Below are 20,310 nucleotides of genomic sequence, written 5' to 3'. Positions count from 1 at the left end.
GGACTCCTACTGAGAAATGAGAGAACAAATGGGAGGAAGAATGCACTATCTGCAAGAGGGTCTAGAGGCAAAGCATGCTTTAGGGGTCCTCAACTTCAACCTATTGAGAATAGCTACCACACAGAATTCAGAGAGAAAGAGGAAGCTGGAAAGGTTGTAAAAGGTCAGAGGACAAAAAGACCTACATGCCATGCTAATACATGTAGATTATCCTGAGATTATGAGGATTCGAAGAAGAGCTTTCAGAATAGGGGAGGAGTGTATTTTTTAAATCATTCTAGGCAATAATATGAAAGACAAATAAGAGTTTAGAGTCATAGAAACAAGAGAGGTCACTGGATTATTCTAGGTGAAAAATGATAAGGACCTAAGCCAGAGTAGAAACAGTAATGGACTCCATAGAGAGCTTCTTGTTGGTTAGATGGATGAGGCAGCAAAGAGAAAGGTCAAGAATAATTCCTACGTGTTCTACTGTGCAACTAAATTGATGGTACAATTCATACCGAAATAGAGAAGGAAGAGCTTGTGGGTGAGAGGAAGGTGAGCAATTCGATTTTGGATGTGGTAAACTTGAGAAACGTGTGTGATGTCCAAAATGAGTATATGAATATGTGGATCTGAGGCTTAGGTGAGAGACATATTCTGGAGATAGAATTTGGAAAGCAGCTACCATGTAGGTGGTAGTTCAAGTCCCACGAATAAACAACATCACTCCGAGGAAACTGTGGACTAAAAGAAAAGAAAGCTAAGAATAAAACCACAAGAAACATCACATTTTAAGGGGTGGATAAAGGAATTAGAGCTGTGACAGAATTGATCTGGAATAGCCACTGTGATAATGGAAGCAAAGAGGCATGACTCTGAAGCCCTGCAAAAAAGGAATATGGCAAGGAGGTCAATAATCAAAGTAGAAAAATTCAAAGTAAGATAAGCACTGGTTCAAATAAACTAAGCACCATTGGTTTAAGTAAAAAAAGTAGCCACTGGTGATCTTTGTCAAAAGAATTTCAAGGATTGCTGAGTGAACAGAAAGTAATATCATAGAGATCGAATAAAAATCTTTCCTTCCAAAAGTTCAGTTTCAAAGAAAAATATATATGGAGGACACAAGAGAAGAACAAGGAGTAAAGACAATGTTTTAAAATGAAAAACATAAATTGATTAACGTTAACTTAATGCTGGAACTTCACACCAACCCTCTGAGCCACAGGCGAGAAGCTGAGTTACAGTGGGAACCTCAGTGTTAGATCTAATTATAAACCATTGTGTTCATGACAAGATCGCCATTAAAATCAGGCTTCTTTGTGCCATCTTTCTATCAATTTAACTTTTTTTTATTTAATATGCAGAGTAACTAAACTGGAAGATTTTCAAGTTTAGATGATTTACTGAACTTGAAATATATCTATAAAAGTCATACTCATTTTCTCATTGCCTTGGGAAAAAAATACCAGAAAAAGAGAACTGAAAATAGCCAGTTGGTGGCACTGCTACCTATATTTTTGGCTTAGGTTGCTGCTATAGTAAATCTCTATTTCAAATTTTTTTTAAAAACTTGATTTCCAAATCTCCTTGATAGTATAATTTTGTCATTATAAATACATGTTTAGAGATCATATTTCTAAGCTAATAAGAGGAGAATTGAAAATAAAATGAAGGCCAAGCCCACAGTGCTGTTCACATTCTCTCTACTCTCCACCTGCCGACAAGTGCATTTCCCAAAGTTTATTTCCACAGAGTATCAACTCCTTCTCCATGTCAATGATTTCCAGATTTACTTTTCCAGGCCCGAGTTTTCATCCAACTCCTAACCCCATCTAAATACTTTTAACATAAACTCAGAGCCAAAACTAAAGTCATCTCATTGTACTAAAAATGAGTTTATATATTCCCTATAAAATTTTGTTACATTTTATAAAAAATACACCTAAAATTATGTTCTGGTACAAATTAATAATTCCAAAATCTTTCGAGAAGTATTCTTAATAGAGAACAGGTAAATAGATGTAAGTACAATATGGTGCAGTGGCTGATAATTACTATCGGCTCTAACATCAAATGGCAAAGAATAAATATTAAGTAAAGCTCACTCATTCCATGCTCAGATATAAAATACAAATTTACTATCTATACAAGGATTAACAAGAGACTGAACCTATTTTCTGAATGAAAAAACAATTATAGGGTTCCACATGTAGACATGTGAGGCATAGATGGGCTATGATTTTCTATGATGGTGGGAGAAAGTGATAGGAGAGAAATAGTTGATAAGAAAGTCATCTTCATCATGAGATATAGAAAAACTTGATATATAGTTATTGTCCCTAGCAATAGTATCTGTCACTTTGACTCCACTTTTTATTTTGTTACTGAGAAGTAAACAATCCTCATTTGTACACTGAAAATATTTCTTATCCAACCCTATTTTGGTGTCCCGATTACCATCATCTAGTAATCTCATGCTTACTATCAAAAGATCCTAATCTTTTATCTTCCCTAGCTCTAATGTCTTCCTTTCTCCTTGAACACTCTGCTGATTTAGCATCACACTTCTCAAATTATGCTACTTTTATGCAGAAAAGCCTTGATTGACTCTATTTTAAAACATCATTTTTTCTATTTCAAATCAATTTATTTACTATTTGTTGAATAATCCTTAAACTTTGTCATCTCCTTTTTTATTCTATAAGTCTTTTCCTCCTCTTTAGTTATTCCCAACATCTCTTCACTTTCAAACACTTCTTATTCTTTAAATTACAGAGTAATCTGTACCTCTCTGTCACCAGGCCTTTCTGGTTGATTCAGACATGATTATACTTAAATGTCAGATAAGTATATTTTTGAATTCAGACAATGCTGTATCACATTTGTGCTAATGGCTACTGTCATAAGCCTATTTATTTTCCCTACAAAAGTAGATTCTATTTCTCATAAATAAATTGAAGTCTTTTTGAGGAAATAATATATCTTTTAAGAATTTTTTTTTGTATACGTCCCTCAAAATAGGAAGCATAATGCCAAACACCTCAGAAGCCCCAAAAAAATAAAAATAAAAAAGAGAATGGCAATAATCTTTCAATCTACACATGCGCACACACACACACACACACACACACACACACACACACACACATACATACACAACACATATATCTCTTTGATATTTTCTTTGTTTATCTTCAGAGTTTTTAGTAATTTTTTTTCTCATTTTAAATAGTCAAGATAAAAACAGTATCTGGAAATATACATTGTAGAGAGCAGCCAAAAAGATTGTTATTATAATAAATTTACAACATCAAAGAACAAGTTTTAAATCATAACACTAAAGAGTAGAAAAAAGATAACTAGAACAATAGATCTGATTTAAAAAGTTTAATAAAAGCCACTACATAAATATTTGAATACTGACAGATAAAATGCTGTTGCCTATAAAATCTGACCCAATTAAAAATATAAATACCTCCTAAATTTCAAAATAACTTCATGAGGATGAATTAAGAAATTATAGGAGATACTCAGAGATATATATTCATTTAGAAAAATTACTTACCACCTTATCATCTCCAGGTGCTTCTGTGTTTGATATAATTAAATTTTGCTGTGCTAAATCTTCAGGAAAACCTTTTTTCTTTTTGGCACCAACAACTCCACATACTAAAGTTAGCAATACAGCTGTTATTTTTTTTAAAAAAAAAAAAAAAGTAAATATATAGTTTAACATACATAGAATAAAATTATCCATCTTTTGTATCATATCACTTTAGGGGAACAGGAGGCAAATAAAGTCACTAAGCATAATGTCCTCTAAATCACCTTGACCTTTCTAGATTACCAGACCATGATTTAACTTAAATATTAAAATTTGGCATTATTATATGTATGTTTTGATGATAGACCTCTTTAAAGCTTGAATTCTACCCATCATATTAAAGTATTTAGAATTATAATTTAAGTAGTACATTTAAAAAAAAATTAATGATATTTATATAAGACAAAGACTTTAAGAAGACTTACTGATTCCCAAAAGGATGGTTTACCTATAGCAAAGCATGACAAAACATTTTTCCCAGAATACATTTAACTCTAAGTCTCAGAATTAAACCTACTTTGTACTTTGTCTAGTCAGAATTTTCATTTTATATTATAATTTTAAAAGGTCGAAATATGTGATAATAAAACTAATAGCAACAACACTCCTTTACACTGTTCTACAAGCTCTTAGACCACAAATTGCCAAACTACAGCCCCCAATCCAGTCTACCACATGTTTTTATATGTCACATGAGTATGGTTTTTATATTTTTAAATGGTTGGAAACATCAAAAGAATAATAGTTTATTACATATGAAAATTATATAAAATTCAGATTGTAGTGCCCATAAATAAAGTTATATTGGAACATAGCCCTGCCCATGATTTAAATATTTTCTATGGCTATTTTTGTGCTACAAGGGCAGATATAATTGGTTATAACTGAAACCATCACATCACATAGCCTGTGAAGTTGAAAATATATAGTATCTAGCCCTTTCCAAAAACAACAAAAAAAATCTACCAACCCCCATCTAATCTAAGTGGCCTCTTGTGACCCTTCTGCTTCCATTTCTATCCCCACTACCCCTTACCCACTACTCTCCAGCCACAATGGTTTCCCTGCCATTCCTCAGTTTTCCCCATAGTCTCACTTTAGGGCCTTTGAACTGACTTTCTCCTCTCACTGAAAGCTCTTTCCCCAGATACTCCACTTGGCTGACTCACCTTTTCCAAAAATAATAAAAGATAACCTTCTCAGTTAGGCCTGACCTATCTACTGAAAAACTGCAATTACTAGCACCAGTCTCCCACACTCACTCCCACACACATTCTACAGCACTACAGATCCTATTTATTTTGCTCTATTTTCTTCTGCCATAGCATTTAATTTATTTGTTTACTGTCTCAAGACAGACTGTTTGGTTTTGATTATTTTTGTCTGTTTTATTCACTGATGAATCCCATGCACCTGGACACAGTTTTTGGCATATCATAGGTGTTCAATATATATTGATTTTGTTGAGTTGATGAAAAATAATGAACACTTATTAAAAATACACCATGTACTGTTTTAAGCTCTTTGCACAAATCAATCAATCCTCAGTGCTACCCCATAAAGTAGGCTATTATAATTATCCCCTTTTACAATGAGAAAACGGAAGCACAGTTAAGTAACTTGCCCCAGGTCACATGGCTTACAAATGATAGAGTTGGGGTACAAATCCAGACAGTCTGATTCCAGATTCTTGCTCTTAATCACTAGTCTTAATCACAGAACAAGGGAAAAACAGAGCTAATTTAAGCTGGAGGATTGGGTGGACACAAAAAGAGAGGAAAAGATATGGTGCCATTAGCAACTACACAATTGGTAAGGAGAAGGTTAATACAATTCATAATTGGCAAGATAATATCAAAGAAGAGATACTGTTGTGATCTGAACATCTCCCACAAGTCTGTGGCTAAATGGTGAGAAGATATGAAATAAAAATGGCTTTTAGTGGACTTTCATATAGCAGAAGTTTTAGATTGTCTTCTAGTACTAGAAAGGGTAGTGTGATGACCAAAAAATAAAATTTTTTATGTTGACAGATTTAGCACAATCTAAGGAATTTTCAACAGTTCTGTCCAAATATGAAATCTTTTATCTCAGAAAGGATCTTGCTCCTTCTCACAGAAAACAGTCAATCGGACCTTAGATAATAACACGAAAAGAATTTGTAAAGGGGACTCATACCTGATGGGTGGTTGGACAAGATTACTTTCTAAAGGCATTTTCTTGCATCCAGATATTTTATATATTTTAACTTTAAGTAAATAAAAAGACTTACAAAAAAGTAATGCTATGCCCAGTAGGATCGCAAGGATTGCCCATTTTCCAAGTGATGCCCCTGCACTCCTTTTAGTCACCACACATTGACTTGGATGAGTACAATCGCAGAGATTAACTCTCAAGGTTTTTGTTGCGGATTGGCCTGCTCTATCTTTGACAGTAATAGGAATATTATATTCTTGAAAGTCAGCATTTTTTTGATATGTAAGACGGGCAGCTGTATCTGAAAGAAAATAAAATAATTATATTTTTAATAAATATTTATTCCTCCCTTAGCATTTACTTTACCACATTGGTTTCTAAAGATATTATTCTCAAAGAACCACCTGCCATATGAAAATGAATAAAAATAAGTGACTATCTCCAACTTGTTCAAGCACTAGCATTGCCACACACGTGGTGCTCATTGTAACTTTTACAAGAGAAGCTTAAAAGAATAATTTGGCATTGGAGTGACCCAGTAACATTTCAACGACATTTAATGTTCTCATAATAATTCCCTTATCTACAAAGTAATAATGCTAGATTGGCTCTTAACATACATTTCAAGCATTTTTCTATAGTATCACTTTATGACACTCATAGAGAATTAACACCAATAGACAAACAAAGGGTGTTTTAAGTTCACATATTACTATCCATTTACCTTCTGGTACCTGTCCATTATCCTCATGGATAAGGCATTTTTCAAAACACAATAGACCCTTTGTGATTAATGCCTTGCCTCCAGAAGTAATCTCCATACCAAAAAGCTAATTAATATCACCCAAGCTAGCTATAAAGCTTACACAAAACAGCCATATTTATATCATAAAAATGCATAATTATCAACTGTGATATTTCCCTCAAAAGTCTTAATACGTAATTTAAATGATCTTATTACCAGCTGACCAAAAACCCCACACACTTTCAATGGCCAATACCACACTGAGTTTTTGCAATGCACTAACTGAAATGACAAAATATCATAATGCACACCCTGAAAGTCATCTGTAATTTGTAAGCCATGCTTAAATGCAGTTATAGTTGTAGGAACCTCAAAGATTTTCGACTGCACCACATACCTGGAGCTTCCCAGAAGAATGTGAATTACTACTCAGGTTTATTTTGACTCTTCAGGATCATACTGTGTCTAAGGTAAGATCCTGCTAATCCTTCCGCTCCCTCAAGACCACAAACTGAGCTATAGTCATGTCTCACTGATTCATAGGAGCATGTCAGCTTTTGATTTTCCCTGCCACTCAACTCTGCCTTCTTCAAATTATCCTGCTAATTGTCACCAATGTCACCTTTTTAAGACATAAAGCTGTATACAGTATTGCCTTACTTGTACGCTCCTGATGCATACCTGCTGTTATGTACTATACAAAGGCCATTCTCCTTGGCCAGGTATACAGGCCCATCATCACCAGATTCCATCCTTCCTTCAACCCAATCTCACAGCATTTCTACTAAACACTAACAGCATTGATTTTCTTATTACGTTAGGCATCTAAAATTTGTTCATGAGAATTATTCATAAATGCTTCATGTAAGTAAACAAGTAAATCTATTCAGAGCATATAATCATTATTTTTGATTTAATACCATTAATTTTGGAGAGGGTCCATATTTTGTTGATTTCTGGAGAAGTGTTTGCCAAGCTGAAATAAAATGGGGCACCATGGATAGGTTCATCGGGATCAACAGCTGAAATGTCAGTATATCCCATTTTTGGTTTGCAAACGACTAGATAATCTTGAAGTATTTTTGGTGCATTATCATTCACATCTTCGACATTAACTACAAGTGTCCCAGTACATGATCTACCATCTAGGAAGAAGGAGAAAATGTTTAGTGTAGTTTGTCAAGTCTTTTATAATTTATTAAAAAAAAACTAGATTTTAAATATATGAGTTTTTTTTAAATAAACTTTTGGTTTTTAGAAGAAATGATAAATAAGAACATAGAAGGATAAATGAAACCTGCAGATCATTTAAAATGAGTACTGCTCTTGATAATATCAGATACAATTCCCAATAAACTTTTTACTAGAGTTTTTACCAAACAGTAAAAATAAATGCATGAATTTCAAACTCTATTTCCTTGGGTTTCTTCTGTGCAGATGTTAGTAAGTAGTAATATGACTACAGAAAAAATATGCTAATCCCAGTATACATTCGAACCACCTAGGGAGATTTTTTTCATATATATGATGCCCAGGCTCCCTAACCAAGGATTCTGATTCAGTTGGTCTAAGGTTGTGTCTATATCTTGATATTTTTTAAAAGTCATAAATTATTTTAATATGAAAACTGGGTTGAGAAGTTCTGGGCTACTTTAAAGAAAAAAATTGGAGGAAAGAATCACTTTGACCTAATAGTCAGCTGAACTATTTAAAGACTCAATGTAAAGTGACATAAAGAGTTCTAAAAGAGTCTGGTGAGATTATTTCATCTAGTCCTAGACTTCAGTATCATCTTTGTCCTCTAACAGAGAGATTTATGAGCATTTAAGGCCCCACCACGCTGGGAATATAAAGATAAAAAAGACATGCTTCTCACTTCCAAGTAGTTTCACCTTGTCAGATGATTAAGAGAAACAGAAACAAAGTCTTTAAAATAACTTCTAAGAATTTCATATACTTACCACAAGAATAATTCTGCATAAGAATAACTGCATTATTCTCAAATTCCTTTATAAAATACCAGATTAAAATTTTTTTGTTTACCTTTGTCTGTTGCCAGGACTGTAATATTATATAAGTTATTTCTGGGAATTGCAGCCTCCCTGTCCAGAATTTTGGAAGTTTTGATTGACCCTGAAATTTCATCAATTGTGATCCACCCTTCAGGATCATGTAATTTTTTGTATCTGTTAATAAAAAAACAAAAATAGCCTTAGCAATCTATTGAATATATTAAAATAAGTTACTGTCTCAATTATTTCAAATACATTATCAGTATGTGGTTATAGATTTCTTTGTACCTTAAACCGTTGCTACTTTTAGTTTCAGGGTCATATGCCTTATAGCCATTGACATTCGATCCCACTACTGAATTTTCTTTAATCCGTACATATTGGGCTGCGGGATTGCATTCAGGCCCTTCGTCCTGATCCTTCACGTGAACTGTGACCAAAGCTCTGTTCATGGTTGTCGTCCTGAGTGTACTATCTCTACTAAACGGAGCTTCATTGCCTACTCCAATTTCCAGAATCACTTGATTGTTTTCTTCATAATTCAGTGGCTTAAAAAAAAAATACATGTTTTACAGTATGAATGTAAAATACATTTGATATTTCAAATAGTCTGCGAACTTTTGTCAATTCAAAAAGCACTGCATAAATTCCATGTCCCCATTTAGTCAATATTGACTTTTATCCTTTGCTAAAGATACAAGTGGTTCTTCACTAAGCCTCTAACTAGAGTGTTCCAAAAGTTTCTGCAGGTGGATTATAGAGTTATAAAAAAAAAAAAAACAATTCCTTAAATATATTGATAGTTCATTCTTACTAAAAAAATTATTCTGAACCTGGAGATAATGCAAAAAAATGACAGTTCTTATGGCCCTGCTTTAGGGCACTGCCTAACAGACCAACCTAAGCATCATCTGACTCTAAGAGAATGCAGCTTTGTTTCATTTACTATTTACTACTGACTAGGGCCCAAATATTTTATAGCTCTTATAAAATTAAACGTTGACTTAAAAATATTTGAAAAGGTGCGATGATCTTATTTTCTCTCTGATTGAAAAGGTATTCTCGATGCATGCTTTAATTGCCTTATCAGACAGATAATTGAGCAATGTTATTTCAGCTTTTCCTTTTATCAAAACCCATCCAGACTCTCATTTCTTCTTAGGAATCTGCTTTGTTTTTTTTGCTGGTTCCTTCATTAATGACTTAAGTAGAACTCTAACCCGTGCTCACTATCTATTTTTACGAAAATTATATTTTGGCAATTGAGAATTATACTTCGGCATTGTCTAGTTTGTCTAAAGAAGCTCTCACAATGAAAACACAGTTGAGTAAGAAAAAATAGAATACGCTTAATGGTATCACTATTACTATCATCATCCTGTTTTACAGAGCAGGAAAATGGAGAAGAGGAGATAAACTGATTTTCCCAAGGCTCAAAGGTTCTCCTTTAAAATGGAGTTTGAAGCCAGGTAGTCTGGCTTGAGTTCATTTCCTTAACCAACACACTATAATTCCTCTGCTATTCTATGCTGCTTAACTGCTTCACCAGCCTTTAAAAATTTTTAAATCAATCCATTAAATATAATTGATTTTCAGGCAGCGGATCAAGAGAAATCCATAACACACGGTTTTACAGTGTACTACAAAGTTGAAGCACTTTTGTCTTTGATTCTCTTTCTGCTTATCAAAACAATCACTGGCTGAAAAGGAACAAAGTCAAAACTGATGAGTAAAATTTTTGTTTTAAACCTTTCCCCAGACTTAAGTATTATCAGGCTGAGATACTAATGTCACGAGTCCACTAAGAAGTCGAGAAAATTTCCGAATCTTAGAAACCATAAAATGCATGTGAAAGCTCTTTTATTTTTTATGACTATCCCAGATACTAGAGTTAAGAAGGAATACAAATTAATATGTTTATTTGTCACTAATGAACATCATCTCACAAATTACATGCATTGGTATGATCATGCAGAGAGTTGGAGCATCTGTTGACAATGAGAAATTGATGGAAATTTAGGAAACATCTGCTGCACTAGAGGAGGTACAGTTATTTGATCTAGAGCCGCTTGCTGAAGCCTTTGAATTCCTTTATGTAATTTTTCTAGGCTTAAGCTGAATATTGTCTTAGGGGCTTAAAACTCTGCAATATTAAAAATCTGCCCAGATGAAATCAATGATTAATGAAAAAATATATGATTCTCTTCCACCCCAGGGTATGTTTTTGTTTCATCAAATTGAGAAAAAAAGTTCAAAAATATCCTATTATCTGCACTAAGGTGCTAACGACTCCCTAGAAAAGAAGTGTTGTGTTGTTGTGGAGCTGAAGACCCTCTCTGGTTAAGAATGACCAAGAACAATATCTTTCTCACTCAAACTCATATGCTCTGTGCTGCTGCTGCTACTGCTACTGAAATAAAAAACAAAACAAAATAAAAAACATTGAGATGCAAAGATTACCCAGGACTGAACTAAAGACTGTATCAACACATGTTCCATGATTCCAAAAATGTTAATTTTTTAAGATAAAAGTTATCTTTTTATGAAAAATAAGAACATGTTGATACTTTAAAAAATATAATAATAATATCCTATAGTTTACCAAGTGCTTTCGCTTTCACTACTATATTGAATAGCTACTACAGTGACAGAGAGAAGCATTATGTACATTTTACAGATAATACAGAGGCTAACTTTCCAAGAACATATAACTATGCAAAGCATTTTAGCATAGTGCTTAAGAACATACTTGGAATCAAAGAGACTTAGGTTCAAATTCTGCCTCTATTACATTCTAGCTGTGTGATCTTGAGAAAGTTTCTTACTCTCTCTAAGACTAAGTTTTCTCTCCTGTACCATTGCTGCAAAAATAACATTTAACATTATAGCACGTAGTAAGGGCTTTACCTTATAGGTTTTAGTAATCTCTGTCTCTCAAATTATCACACAAGCAAATACAAGAAGTAAATGCTGTATTTTTTGTTAACAGCCAATATTATGTAATCATAGGAGAAACCAACTAACAAGGCAATGTTTGGAAGCATTGTTTGGCTAAAGAAGTATACCTGAGCAATCTTTGGTTTAACCTACAGATTATTTAATTATTTAGAATATAAAAGAATTTTAGAAGTGCACTTCTATCTTTAAGGCAGTCAACACATTGATTTCATAACCAGTACGGAGGTTAGTCATCATCAGGTACGTAGCTTACATGACAGAAAGATGGATTTCAAAAGCCCTAATTATAGTGTTTGATTTTAAAATAGAAGATACCACATCAAGGTTAGAAAGTATTTGAAGATGCAAGTACACAAATACAAATCTTTACCAAGGAAAAGAATAAGATACCTTTAAAGACCAGTGTGGTTACCAAAAGAGCTCTGCAATGAACTCAGGTTTTCTAAAGGTTTGCACATAATTTAGAAAGGAAGTCATAATGTGGCAAATGCAAATTTCATTGGCCAAAATGTTAAAGAATACTATGAATGGCTCAAAGAAAGAGAGAAGGTAAGATGAGCAAAGGAGCTGATAATGACAAAGGAAAGAGATAATTAAAAAAGTAAACTCAGAAATGTAGAAATGAATTGAAGTTACAAAAGGAGAAGACCTCTTATACAACTGAAGTCATGGCTTTGTAGAGTTAAGTAACCCAAGTATGCAAATGAAGAGCTATAAGGGAAACATGACCTGAGGGTACCCAACTAGAAGGAGAACAGCATGGTATTTCTAAGGAAGGGTTCTGCATCAGGAATATCTGGGTCTGCATCTTGGCTTTATCACCTCTGAACTATATGGACTAGAGCAAGTTATTTCACTTCTTTTGACATAGCCTCCCTATCTTGAAACAGGAAGAATGATAGGAACAACCATGGAATTGTTGTGAAGGTTAAAAATAAATTTGTTAATTCAATTTTTTTGTTGTTTTTTAACAATTTCAGAGCATGGGAAAAAAATTAAAAAATATTTTTATGAAGCAAGCCTAATATTGATATAAAAACTTAACAGAAATTGTGCAAAAAGAGAAATCTATAAACAAATATTTTTAATTGTAAAATGGTAATAATACCTTATCCTAAATGAATATGACAACTATAACTTACATAAGGTGCTTAATATGATTCCCTGTGACATAAAACATACTCAATATACGGTTAACTATTTTAAAATTGCAAAAGTATTTCCTAAATGTAGGAACTAGGGTGTAATTATAAGTGCAACTATCTTATGTTTAAAAATAATGAAAATATATGCATACGAATTTTATTGGGGAGGAAATTTCCTATATTCTTCATATGTGAAATTAAGTTAAACTGAGCCAGAGACAAAGCAGTTAAGTATCACCAAATAATTGCCCTCCCTCCCAGGGAATCTTGGAGTGGTACCCAGAAGTTGTTCACCAGAAAAAAAACATATGTTTGTTAGTCACTTAGAGCAAGAAATATTCTAGGATATCGGATTTCTATATTCTAGGATATACAATTTCTGAAGATATCTGAAAACATTTTTCTTAATATCTCTGTGATCAACACTCTTTGGGAGGAAAAAAATCCACTCCATTGATTCCATTCTGGAATTCCAAATATAAAAAAACTGAATGTGTTGACAAATACACACTCACAGTGGTTTTTTTTTTTTTAGAATATATTCTTTTGAGAAAACTTACTAAAGATCATTTTGTATTAGCCCAAAAAACTCACAATAAAAATTTAATTTTTCGTGTTACTTAAACTTTGTCTCCCTAAGCAAGACAAAACTATTGAGATTAAAAAAAAAAAAAAAGCTGATGTCTTTGAAGTTGGCCTTGAATGAGAGAGACCTGAAGAGCAATCTGCTGACCAAGCAGCAGATGGGGAGCTCTCTAAAAGGTCTGAGCTTGATATGAGCTACTGTAGTTTGGCATGACCTATCCATCTCAGATCTCAAACTATTCCTTTGACTTATTTCTAGAAAAAAAGTTAAAGTGCAGAAGGCAAAAGGTGGGGATGTGCATGGAGGATCATATCCAAGAGAAATCTTTCACAAAACATCTAATGTCAATGACATAAATTTTGAGGCAAATGCCTGCACTACATAAATGTTTCCAGCTTTGGAAACTGAAGTAGATGCATAGCAGCCTTTTTCAAAAGAATCATTTACCATAGCCCCTCAGCCCACCCTAACTTCATTTGCAGCTCTGGTTGACACTGCCCCTGTCTATGATGACAGATTCACATTTCAAGCACACACATATTCAGCTTTTCAGATTCAAAGTTTCTTCCAAGGCCAGAGAGCTCCCTTTGGCAGGCATAGTTCTGCCCAGAAGTGCAAGAGAGTTGGGGTTCCTTAGAGTGATCTTCAATTGCTTGGACATAGGTATTGAGGATGGACATTCATGGATCAATTCCCCAGGAACCCATCTTTGAGGAGATAATTCTGAAGTGCATTCTACATGGTTCATTGCATAATTTAATACCAGAGGTGACTAGCTCAATAAAGCAGACTTGATTGATTTTTCATTCTTTCCTGTCTTACTTTCCCAATTTTACTCTGGCTTCCTGGGAGCCACTTCTTGAGATCCTTCTATTAGGCTCTGCTTTCTGGAGAGTCCAAATGAAGACTGGGTCAGACTGGGCCAATATGGAAGAAGAAATATCAGTACCATTTCCTTATTGCTTCTCCTATTACTGCCAATTATAAAACTTCATTTTTTTAAGTAGTTGGTTTTAATACTTGGTTTGAGCAGATCATATTATAGAAAACTAATATAGGGAGAAATCTGATGTTGAGAGTCAACTGGAACAAATATACTCGACTATTCACATCTGGACAAAATTTACCAAGACTTAGGATATAATCTCTGGAAATTCTTATGGTAGAAATAACTACAGATAGAAACATTACATATCAAAGCCTCCACCATATTGTTATTGGCAGATAAACTTCCTTTATTCAATGAATGATGCCTATACCTGCGTACAGGGCAATTTTCTTTCTTGATCTCAGCTAAGATTATAAAACTGAGGTTCCTTCCCAGACAGAGACTTTACTATGCTCATAACCTGAACCTTAGAATGTAACAGTGCAATGAAAAATAAGATATATAGAAGAAAGAATAAGTTCATCAAGTGCTGTCTAACATAATGCTATATTTCATCCTCAATATCACTTTTTAAAGCATCAGATACAACACAACCAGGCATATATGAGGGGGATGAGGGAGGGAGAGAGAAAAATATGGGCTTCTAAACTGTATCATGTGAGGAATTGGGAATATTTATCCTAAAGAAGGAAAGTCTTAAAGGGACATAAAAACCTTTTCAAAAAAATTACACCTGTTCTGTATAGCATTAGCAATAAAACTTGGATCAAAGACATGGGATATAAGGAGAATAATTTAGGCACAGTAGAAGTAAGGACTTCTGAGAATCAAAGCTCTCTAAATATATAATAAGCTGCCAATGGAGATGGGAGATCCTTATAATTGAGAATGTTCAAGCATAAATTAGGTGATGAATAATGGGCAAAAAATTATAGAAAAAAGGTAAGCATTAAATGGGAAAATTTGCGCTAAAGAGACTAAGTTCTCTTCCAACTTGCAGAGTCTATGAACTGCATCTCTTTAGACGATTAAACCATTAGTTTATTAAAACTTGTTAACTTGCCAAGTTGTCAATTATTCATGATTATTGTACCTTTACAACACACAGAACACCTTCATTAGTTTTCTTGTCTGTACTGATTTTGAAATGTCCATTTTCATTGCCCTTTAAAATGGTAAAATTGGCTCTCCAATTGGCAGTGTTAATCAAATCCTTGTCTTCTATTGGTATTCGTAAGATTTCCACATTGAATGCATTTTCCTCTACTGATACTTCATACTGAAACAGAAAGAAAACATTAAACATTTACTTTATAAGGAGAACTTTTACAAAGAAAGCAAAATGTTTCTTCCACTATAAAAGTATTGTTCTTATAGTTTTTGACTAGATTATTTTAAAACCATGAATCATAAATAGTAATGTTTCTTGAAAGGTTATCTTTTAAATGAAAGAATTCATTACAAAGGTAGACTAATGCTCCTGGCCTTTACCAAGAAGGCAGTAATATAAATACTACTATGAATAAGTAAAACAGATATTTATGTCTACTGTTTAATTTTATTCATAAAATAAACATATGTACCTTAAAGTACAATAATGTTTATTAATTCTGATTAAATAATAAATTACAATAGATAAAGATAGATTTTGATATTATAGACTTACAGTATTTTCTTTAAAAGCAGGTGCATTGTCATTTGAATCTTTTACTGTTATAAGGCAAGTTGATGTACTCATCAATCCAAAAAATTGACCATCCATGTCTTGTACTTTCATTATCAATTTGTACTTGTCTACAACCTTAAAAGAAAACAAATATTTTAGTTTTATAAACCATTGTTTAGATTTTTAAATGAAACTTTAATTGTACGCTCTTCTATTTGTGTGTATCCATGCTTTTATTTTCATATTTGCATATGCTCCAAGAATTTGGTAGACCAGAATAAAGCTAAAAAGGTAGGTAGAGGTTAAATGATAAAGATGCAAATGAAAAATTTAAACTCATGCTTTAAGTAGCAGGTAATAGGGAAACATTTTCTAGGAGTCATCAGTGGGGGACAAAATAAGAACATATCAGTTTTAGAAAAAATATTCTTAAAGAACATTGAGCATAATTTGGAGTAAGCTGAACTAGGAGTCAAAGAAACCAGTTAAAGAGTTCCTAGAATACTCTAAGCCAATGGTCCAAATCTGAGGCAGTAACAATGAGGACAGAAAACAAGGATAACAGAAAAGTTGACAATTCTATATATAAGTTAAGAGAGAAAAAAAGGTTGAGAATGATGCTCAGGTGTCCTACTTAGATAGATAGGTAAACAAGAGTATCACCGACCAATAAAGGAAATGCAGAAAGGTCCTGAATACATGGCCCCATATGTACAGGAGAGATCATAGCCAGAAATATTGATCTGGGAGTCATCAGGATGTAGATGGTGGTAGAAATTACGGCAGGAATCAGATTATCTAGGAGAGGTTAAAGGATGAGAACAGCTAAGGATATAAGGAACAATAGCATTTCAACAGCTGAGGATATAAAGAGGAAATAAAAAGACTAAGCTAAGGACACTAAAAACAAAAGATCAAAGAAACAAGAGCAAAACCATATATCCAAGAGAAGAGAGAGTTTCAGTAAGTGGCAACAGACAGGGACTTAAGGTAACTGTTGGATTTGGTAATTAGGAAATCACTGCTGACTTAAATTCTGGAAATGGAGTTTTGCAGATGGTATGTTAATGATGAAATAGAGTCATTAGTTTGTGACACAATCACCTCCATTGCCTTTTAGATTTATCTTACTATTCTTGTGTTGTTTAATTTTTTTTTCCATTTTCTCTTTCTATTTCTTCCCCACTCTTCATTCTACTTATTTCTCTTATTAGATATTAAATCTAATCTATAGGAAATTATAAAGATCGAATAAATTATGTAAAAATAATTTGAATATAAAATGCTCTATACATGACAATGTGCTATTATTATCATCTAAATAGTGTTACAAATTTTTAATAATCCATAAACCTTATCACAACTAATCCTTTCCTGATAAATAACACATATTTGTAATAACTGGATAGGAACCTGGATGTGAACTATACTCATGGAACGAACAAAACAAATTGTCCTTCATGGGAATTGAAGACTTTACTGAGCTGGAACCAACTAACCACACATAAGAAATAAAATGATATTCAATAATAACAACTTTCATTAGATGAAAGGAGATTTGACTTTGGATAAAATATACAGATACAATAAACAGATGATGTATTATTGAATTTTACACTTGAAATCTATATAATTTTATTAACCAATGTCAGCCAATAAATTTAATTAAAAAAAAACAGAAAATAAAAGAGAAATATCTTTGTTCTCACTCCTTCTAAACACCAATTGATCTGTATTTCTATTCCTTATGTCTTATCTTACATAAGGATTTAAAAGTAATATAAAAAACAGGTAACATAGCCAGGAATTCTTATTATCTTATGCCTAAATAATATAAAATTAGAAACTCCTAATCCAAAGAATAGCAAATTATATTAAATAGAGTGATATTCTACAGAATGTGAAAACTACCTCTCTGTCCAAATAATTAGAGACTATGGTGATTACGCCTGTTTTGGGATGCACGGAAAAAATCCCAGGTGATCTTGGCGTCTGCTCCAAAATGCTATACTTCAGGCGCGTATGCATCGTATCTGGTTCATCTCTGTCTGTGGCACAAACCACTCCCACTGTAGTACCTATATGTTTAAAAAAAAAAAAAAAGAGTCTTTAATTTCCAGAATTGTTGAATATGTTTAGGAGTATCTACACTTTTCAAATGTTAACAACGATGGTAGAAATCTAATTGAAAATGTACTTCTTACCAGAGGTATTCCATCTTTAGATAATACTGAAGATGACAACTTCGAATATACAATATAAAACACTTTGATGCTGAGAAGCAAGGTATACTTTGAGTTGGCATACAATTCAAAATGTTTCAAAGTAAATTACTAAAAATTTGTTTAAATGGCATTCAAGAATAATTTCAACATATATTCCTATGCAATTGCAATAACAAACCTAACTGGAGAGATAAAGCATGTCTCTTGCATAAATGAGATTTTTAAAAATTAAATTTTTGATTACTAGCTATATTAAGACTGATTTGGGGTATAACTATATAGATGGTCAAGTTGACCACTCACAACACAGTCTCCTTTCTATGATGTTTTTGTTTTTCAATAGTCTCTGATTTGCCTCTTTCTTTTCCACCAGCTTAGCATCCACACCCCGGTGTCCCCAGCCCCACTTAATCCTCAGGAAGGAATTTTATTATATTAACCATTAAGGGAAATTTAAGTCAACTATTTCTTCAGTTAGAGCTATTCATATCTGTCATCTGTATGGAATGTAAGAATAGTGCCCTGGTAGGACTTCAAGTATCAAAGAATACATACAGGTGGTATATTTATAGAGTAAGAGTAGTGTTCCAATGCCTGTGAAAATGTAATGCGTAGGTCCACTTTGCCTATAGCGCTGCATGAAAGACTGGCCTGAGGAATAACACATAGATACATACAACCACACATAAACAAACATATATATTCATTGAAATATTGTATTTGAAGGAAATAAAACCCTAATAAAACTTTTAACACAAGGATATATTAGTTTTAAATAATTTTGTCACTATAAAATATCCTTAAAGTTTATATATGCATGTATAATGTGTACATATGTGTAAATAAACATATGTAGTGTATTTATATATTTATATTATATATAATATATAATAGAGAAAGTCAAATTTCATACTTATAATTAATGACAAGATTTCTGTTGTGGATCGATATAAAAAGTAATCTTTTTAGCATAAGAAAATAAATTTTATTCATGTATCTTTTCATAGAAAAAAATTTATAATCTTTGTAAGACATAACCTTTTCTTCCTGCAATTTTTTTGATAGTAAGGAAGATATAAACACTATTTTAATTCTCTGAATAGAGAATTGCTCTACTTATCACACAAAATCTTCCTAAAATCTTGAAAATTTCTTTCCATGAGTGTTATACTTTGGTATTAGTTGACCACATTTTGTCCAAACTGAGTGTGTGAATCGAGGCAAGCTCAAGAGCACCCATTAGTTCAGAACATCTCAGCCTTAATTGCTTGGAACCTGTGAGATGCTTAAAGTACCCTGAACTAATCTGGGCATCAAAGTGTTTGTCCTTCATTCTTCTCTGTTACTACTGAAGGAAACAGAATCTTCAAGAAAGAATTTGAAATCATCCCTCTTTGAAAAACTAAAAATGTAACTGAGTCATAGACTTACGAGGCTGAAAAACATTATAGGTTACCTAATGGAATTAAGTCATTTTAAAGGTCAGAAAATTCAAAGGGACTTCCATGAGTTCCCACAGTGAGTTAATAACAGACCCTAAAACAAAAACTGTTTCCTAAACTCCAAACCAATGATTTTCATTTGTGTAATTGTACCATGTGAGTAATAAAGAGGTTAATATCTATGACATCAAATTATCAAAGTAAAATATAAAGTAGAATAGAAAGTATAATAATGCAGTAAAGATCTAAGTAGTTAGCAGAAACCTTAATAGGCAAGTTAGCAAAGTCATCCTTTATGACTGAGTCCACGTTCTTTCAACTTTATTGTGAGTGGCTATTCTCCATTTTGCAAGGCTCAGAAGACATCATGAATGCCATGTTTAATAGTCAACTAAACTGAAACACTGGTTTCCTCATGTGAGAGTAAGTGTTTAAGGTGGAGAACATGTGATACAAGTTTCTCTAAAGTTATTCCAGTATCCATTTTAAATTGGAAGTAGTAAGGTAGTAGTTTTAAAAGAAAGAAAAATGAGCTTGAAAAATTGAATCATCAATAGATGTCATCAACATCTCCCTAAATAAAACCTAATAAAAATTGCTATGCTGATGCGAATTTTACTGCACATTCCGCCCTGCATGTCCTCTCTTGGAAATGAGAATATTGATAAAGGGACATAATGAAAAATAAAATTAAGTATGTAAACTAAATATGGTACAAAACTTGAATAACTGTTATCTGCCTTTTTAACTAATTGGTATCATACTGACAACACTATAAATTCCTATAATATCTTCTAAGTTATACTCTGTTTTGATTTGATGGGATGAAATGCATTCTGGTAAATAGATACTGGTCC

At 32.9% G+C, this 20,310-nt stretch overlaps 1 protein-coding gene across 2 annotated transcripts in view; it reads right to left on the bottom strand.

Moving 5' to 3' along the window:
- Window positions 1-20,310, bottom strand: part of DSC3 (desmocollin 3) — a 51,558-nt gene that overhangs the window by 12,456 nt on the left and 18,792 nt on the right. For both annotated transcript variants that reach the window (XM_011362029.2, XM_023531835.1), the window contains exons 7-14: window positions 17,698-17,864; window positions 15,787-15,921; window positions 15,214-15,399; window positions 8,831-9,090; window positions 8,574-8,716; window positions 7,451-7,675; window positions 5,862-6,086; window positions 3,551-3,672 (exon numbers count right to left, since the gene is read on the bottom strand). In XM_011362029.2, the coding sequence (XP_011360331.1) occupies window positions 3,551-3,672; window positions 5,862-6,086; window positions 7,451-7,675; window positions 8,574-8,716; window positions 8,831-9,090; window positions 15,214-15,399; window positions 15,787-15,921; window positions 17,698-17,864 (1,463 nt within the window). The remainder of the gene's footprint in view (window positions 1-3,550; window positions 3,673-5,861; window positions 6,087-7,450; window positions 7,676-8,573; window positions 8,717-8,830; window positions 9,091-15,213; window positions 15,400-15,786; window positions 15,922-17,697; window positions 17,865-20,310) is intronic.

The sequence above is a fragment of the Pteropus vampyrus genome, unplaced genomic scaffold (assembly GCF_000151845.1).
Source record: "Pteropus vampyrus isolate Shadow unplaced genomic scaffold, Pvam_2.0 Scaffold3, whole genome shotgun sequence".
Taxonomy (NCBI): Eukaryota; Metazoa; Chordata; class Mammalia; order Chiroptera; family Pteropodidae; genus Pteropus; species Pteropus vampyrus.
This window is presented reverse-complemented; position numbering and strand designations above follow the sequence as displayed.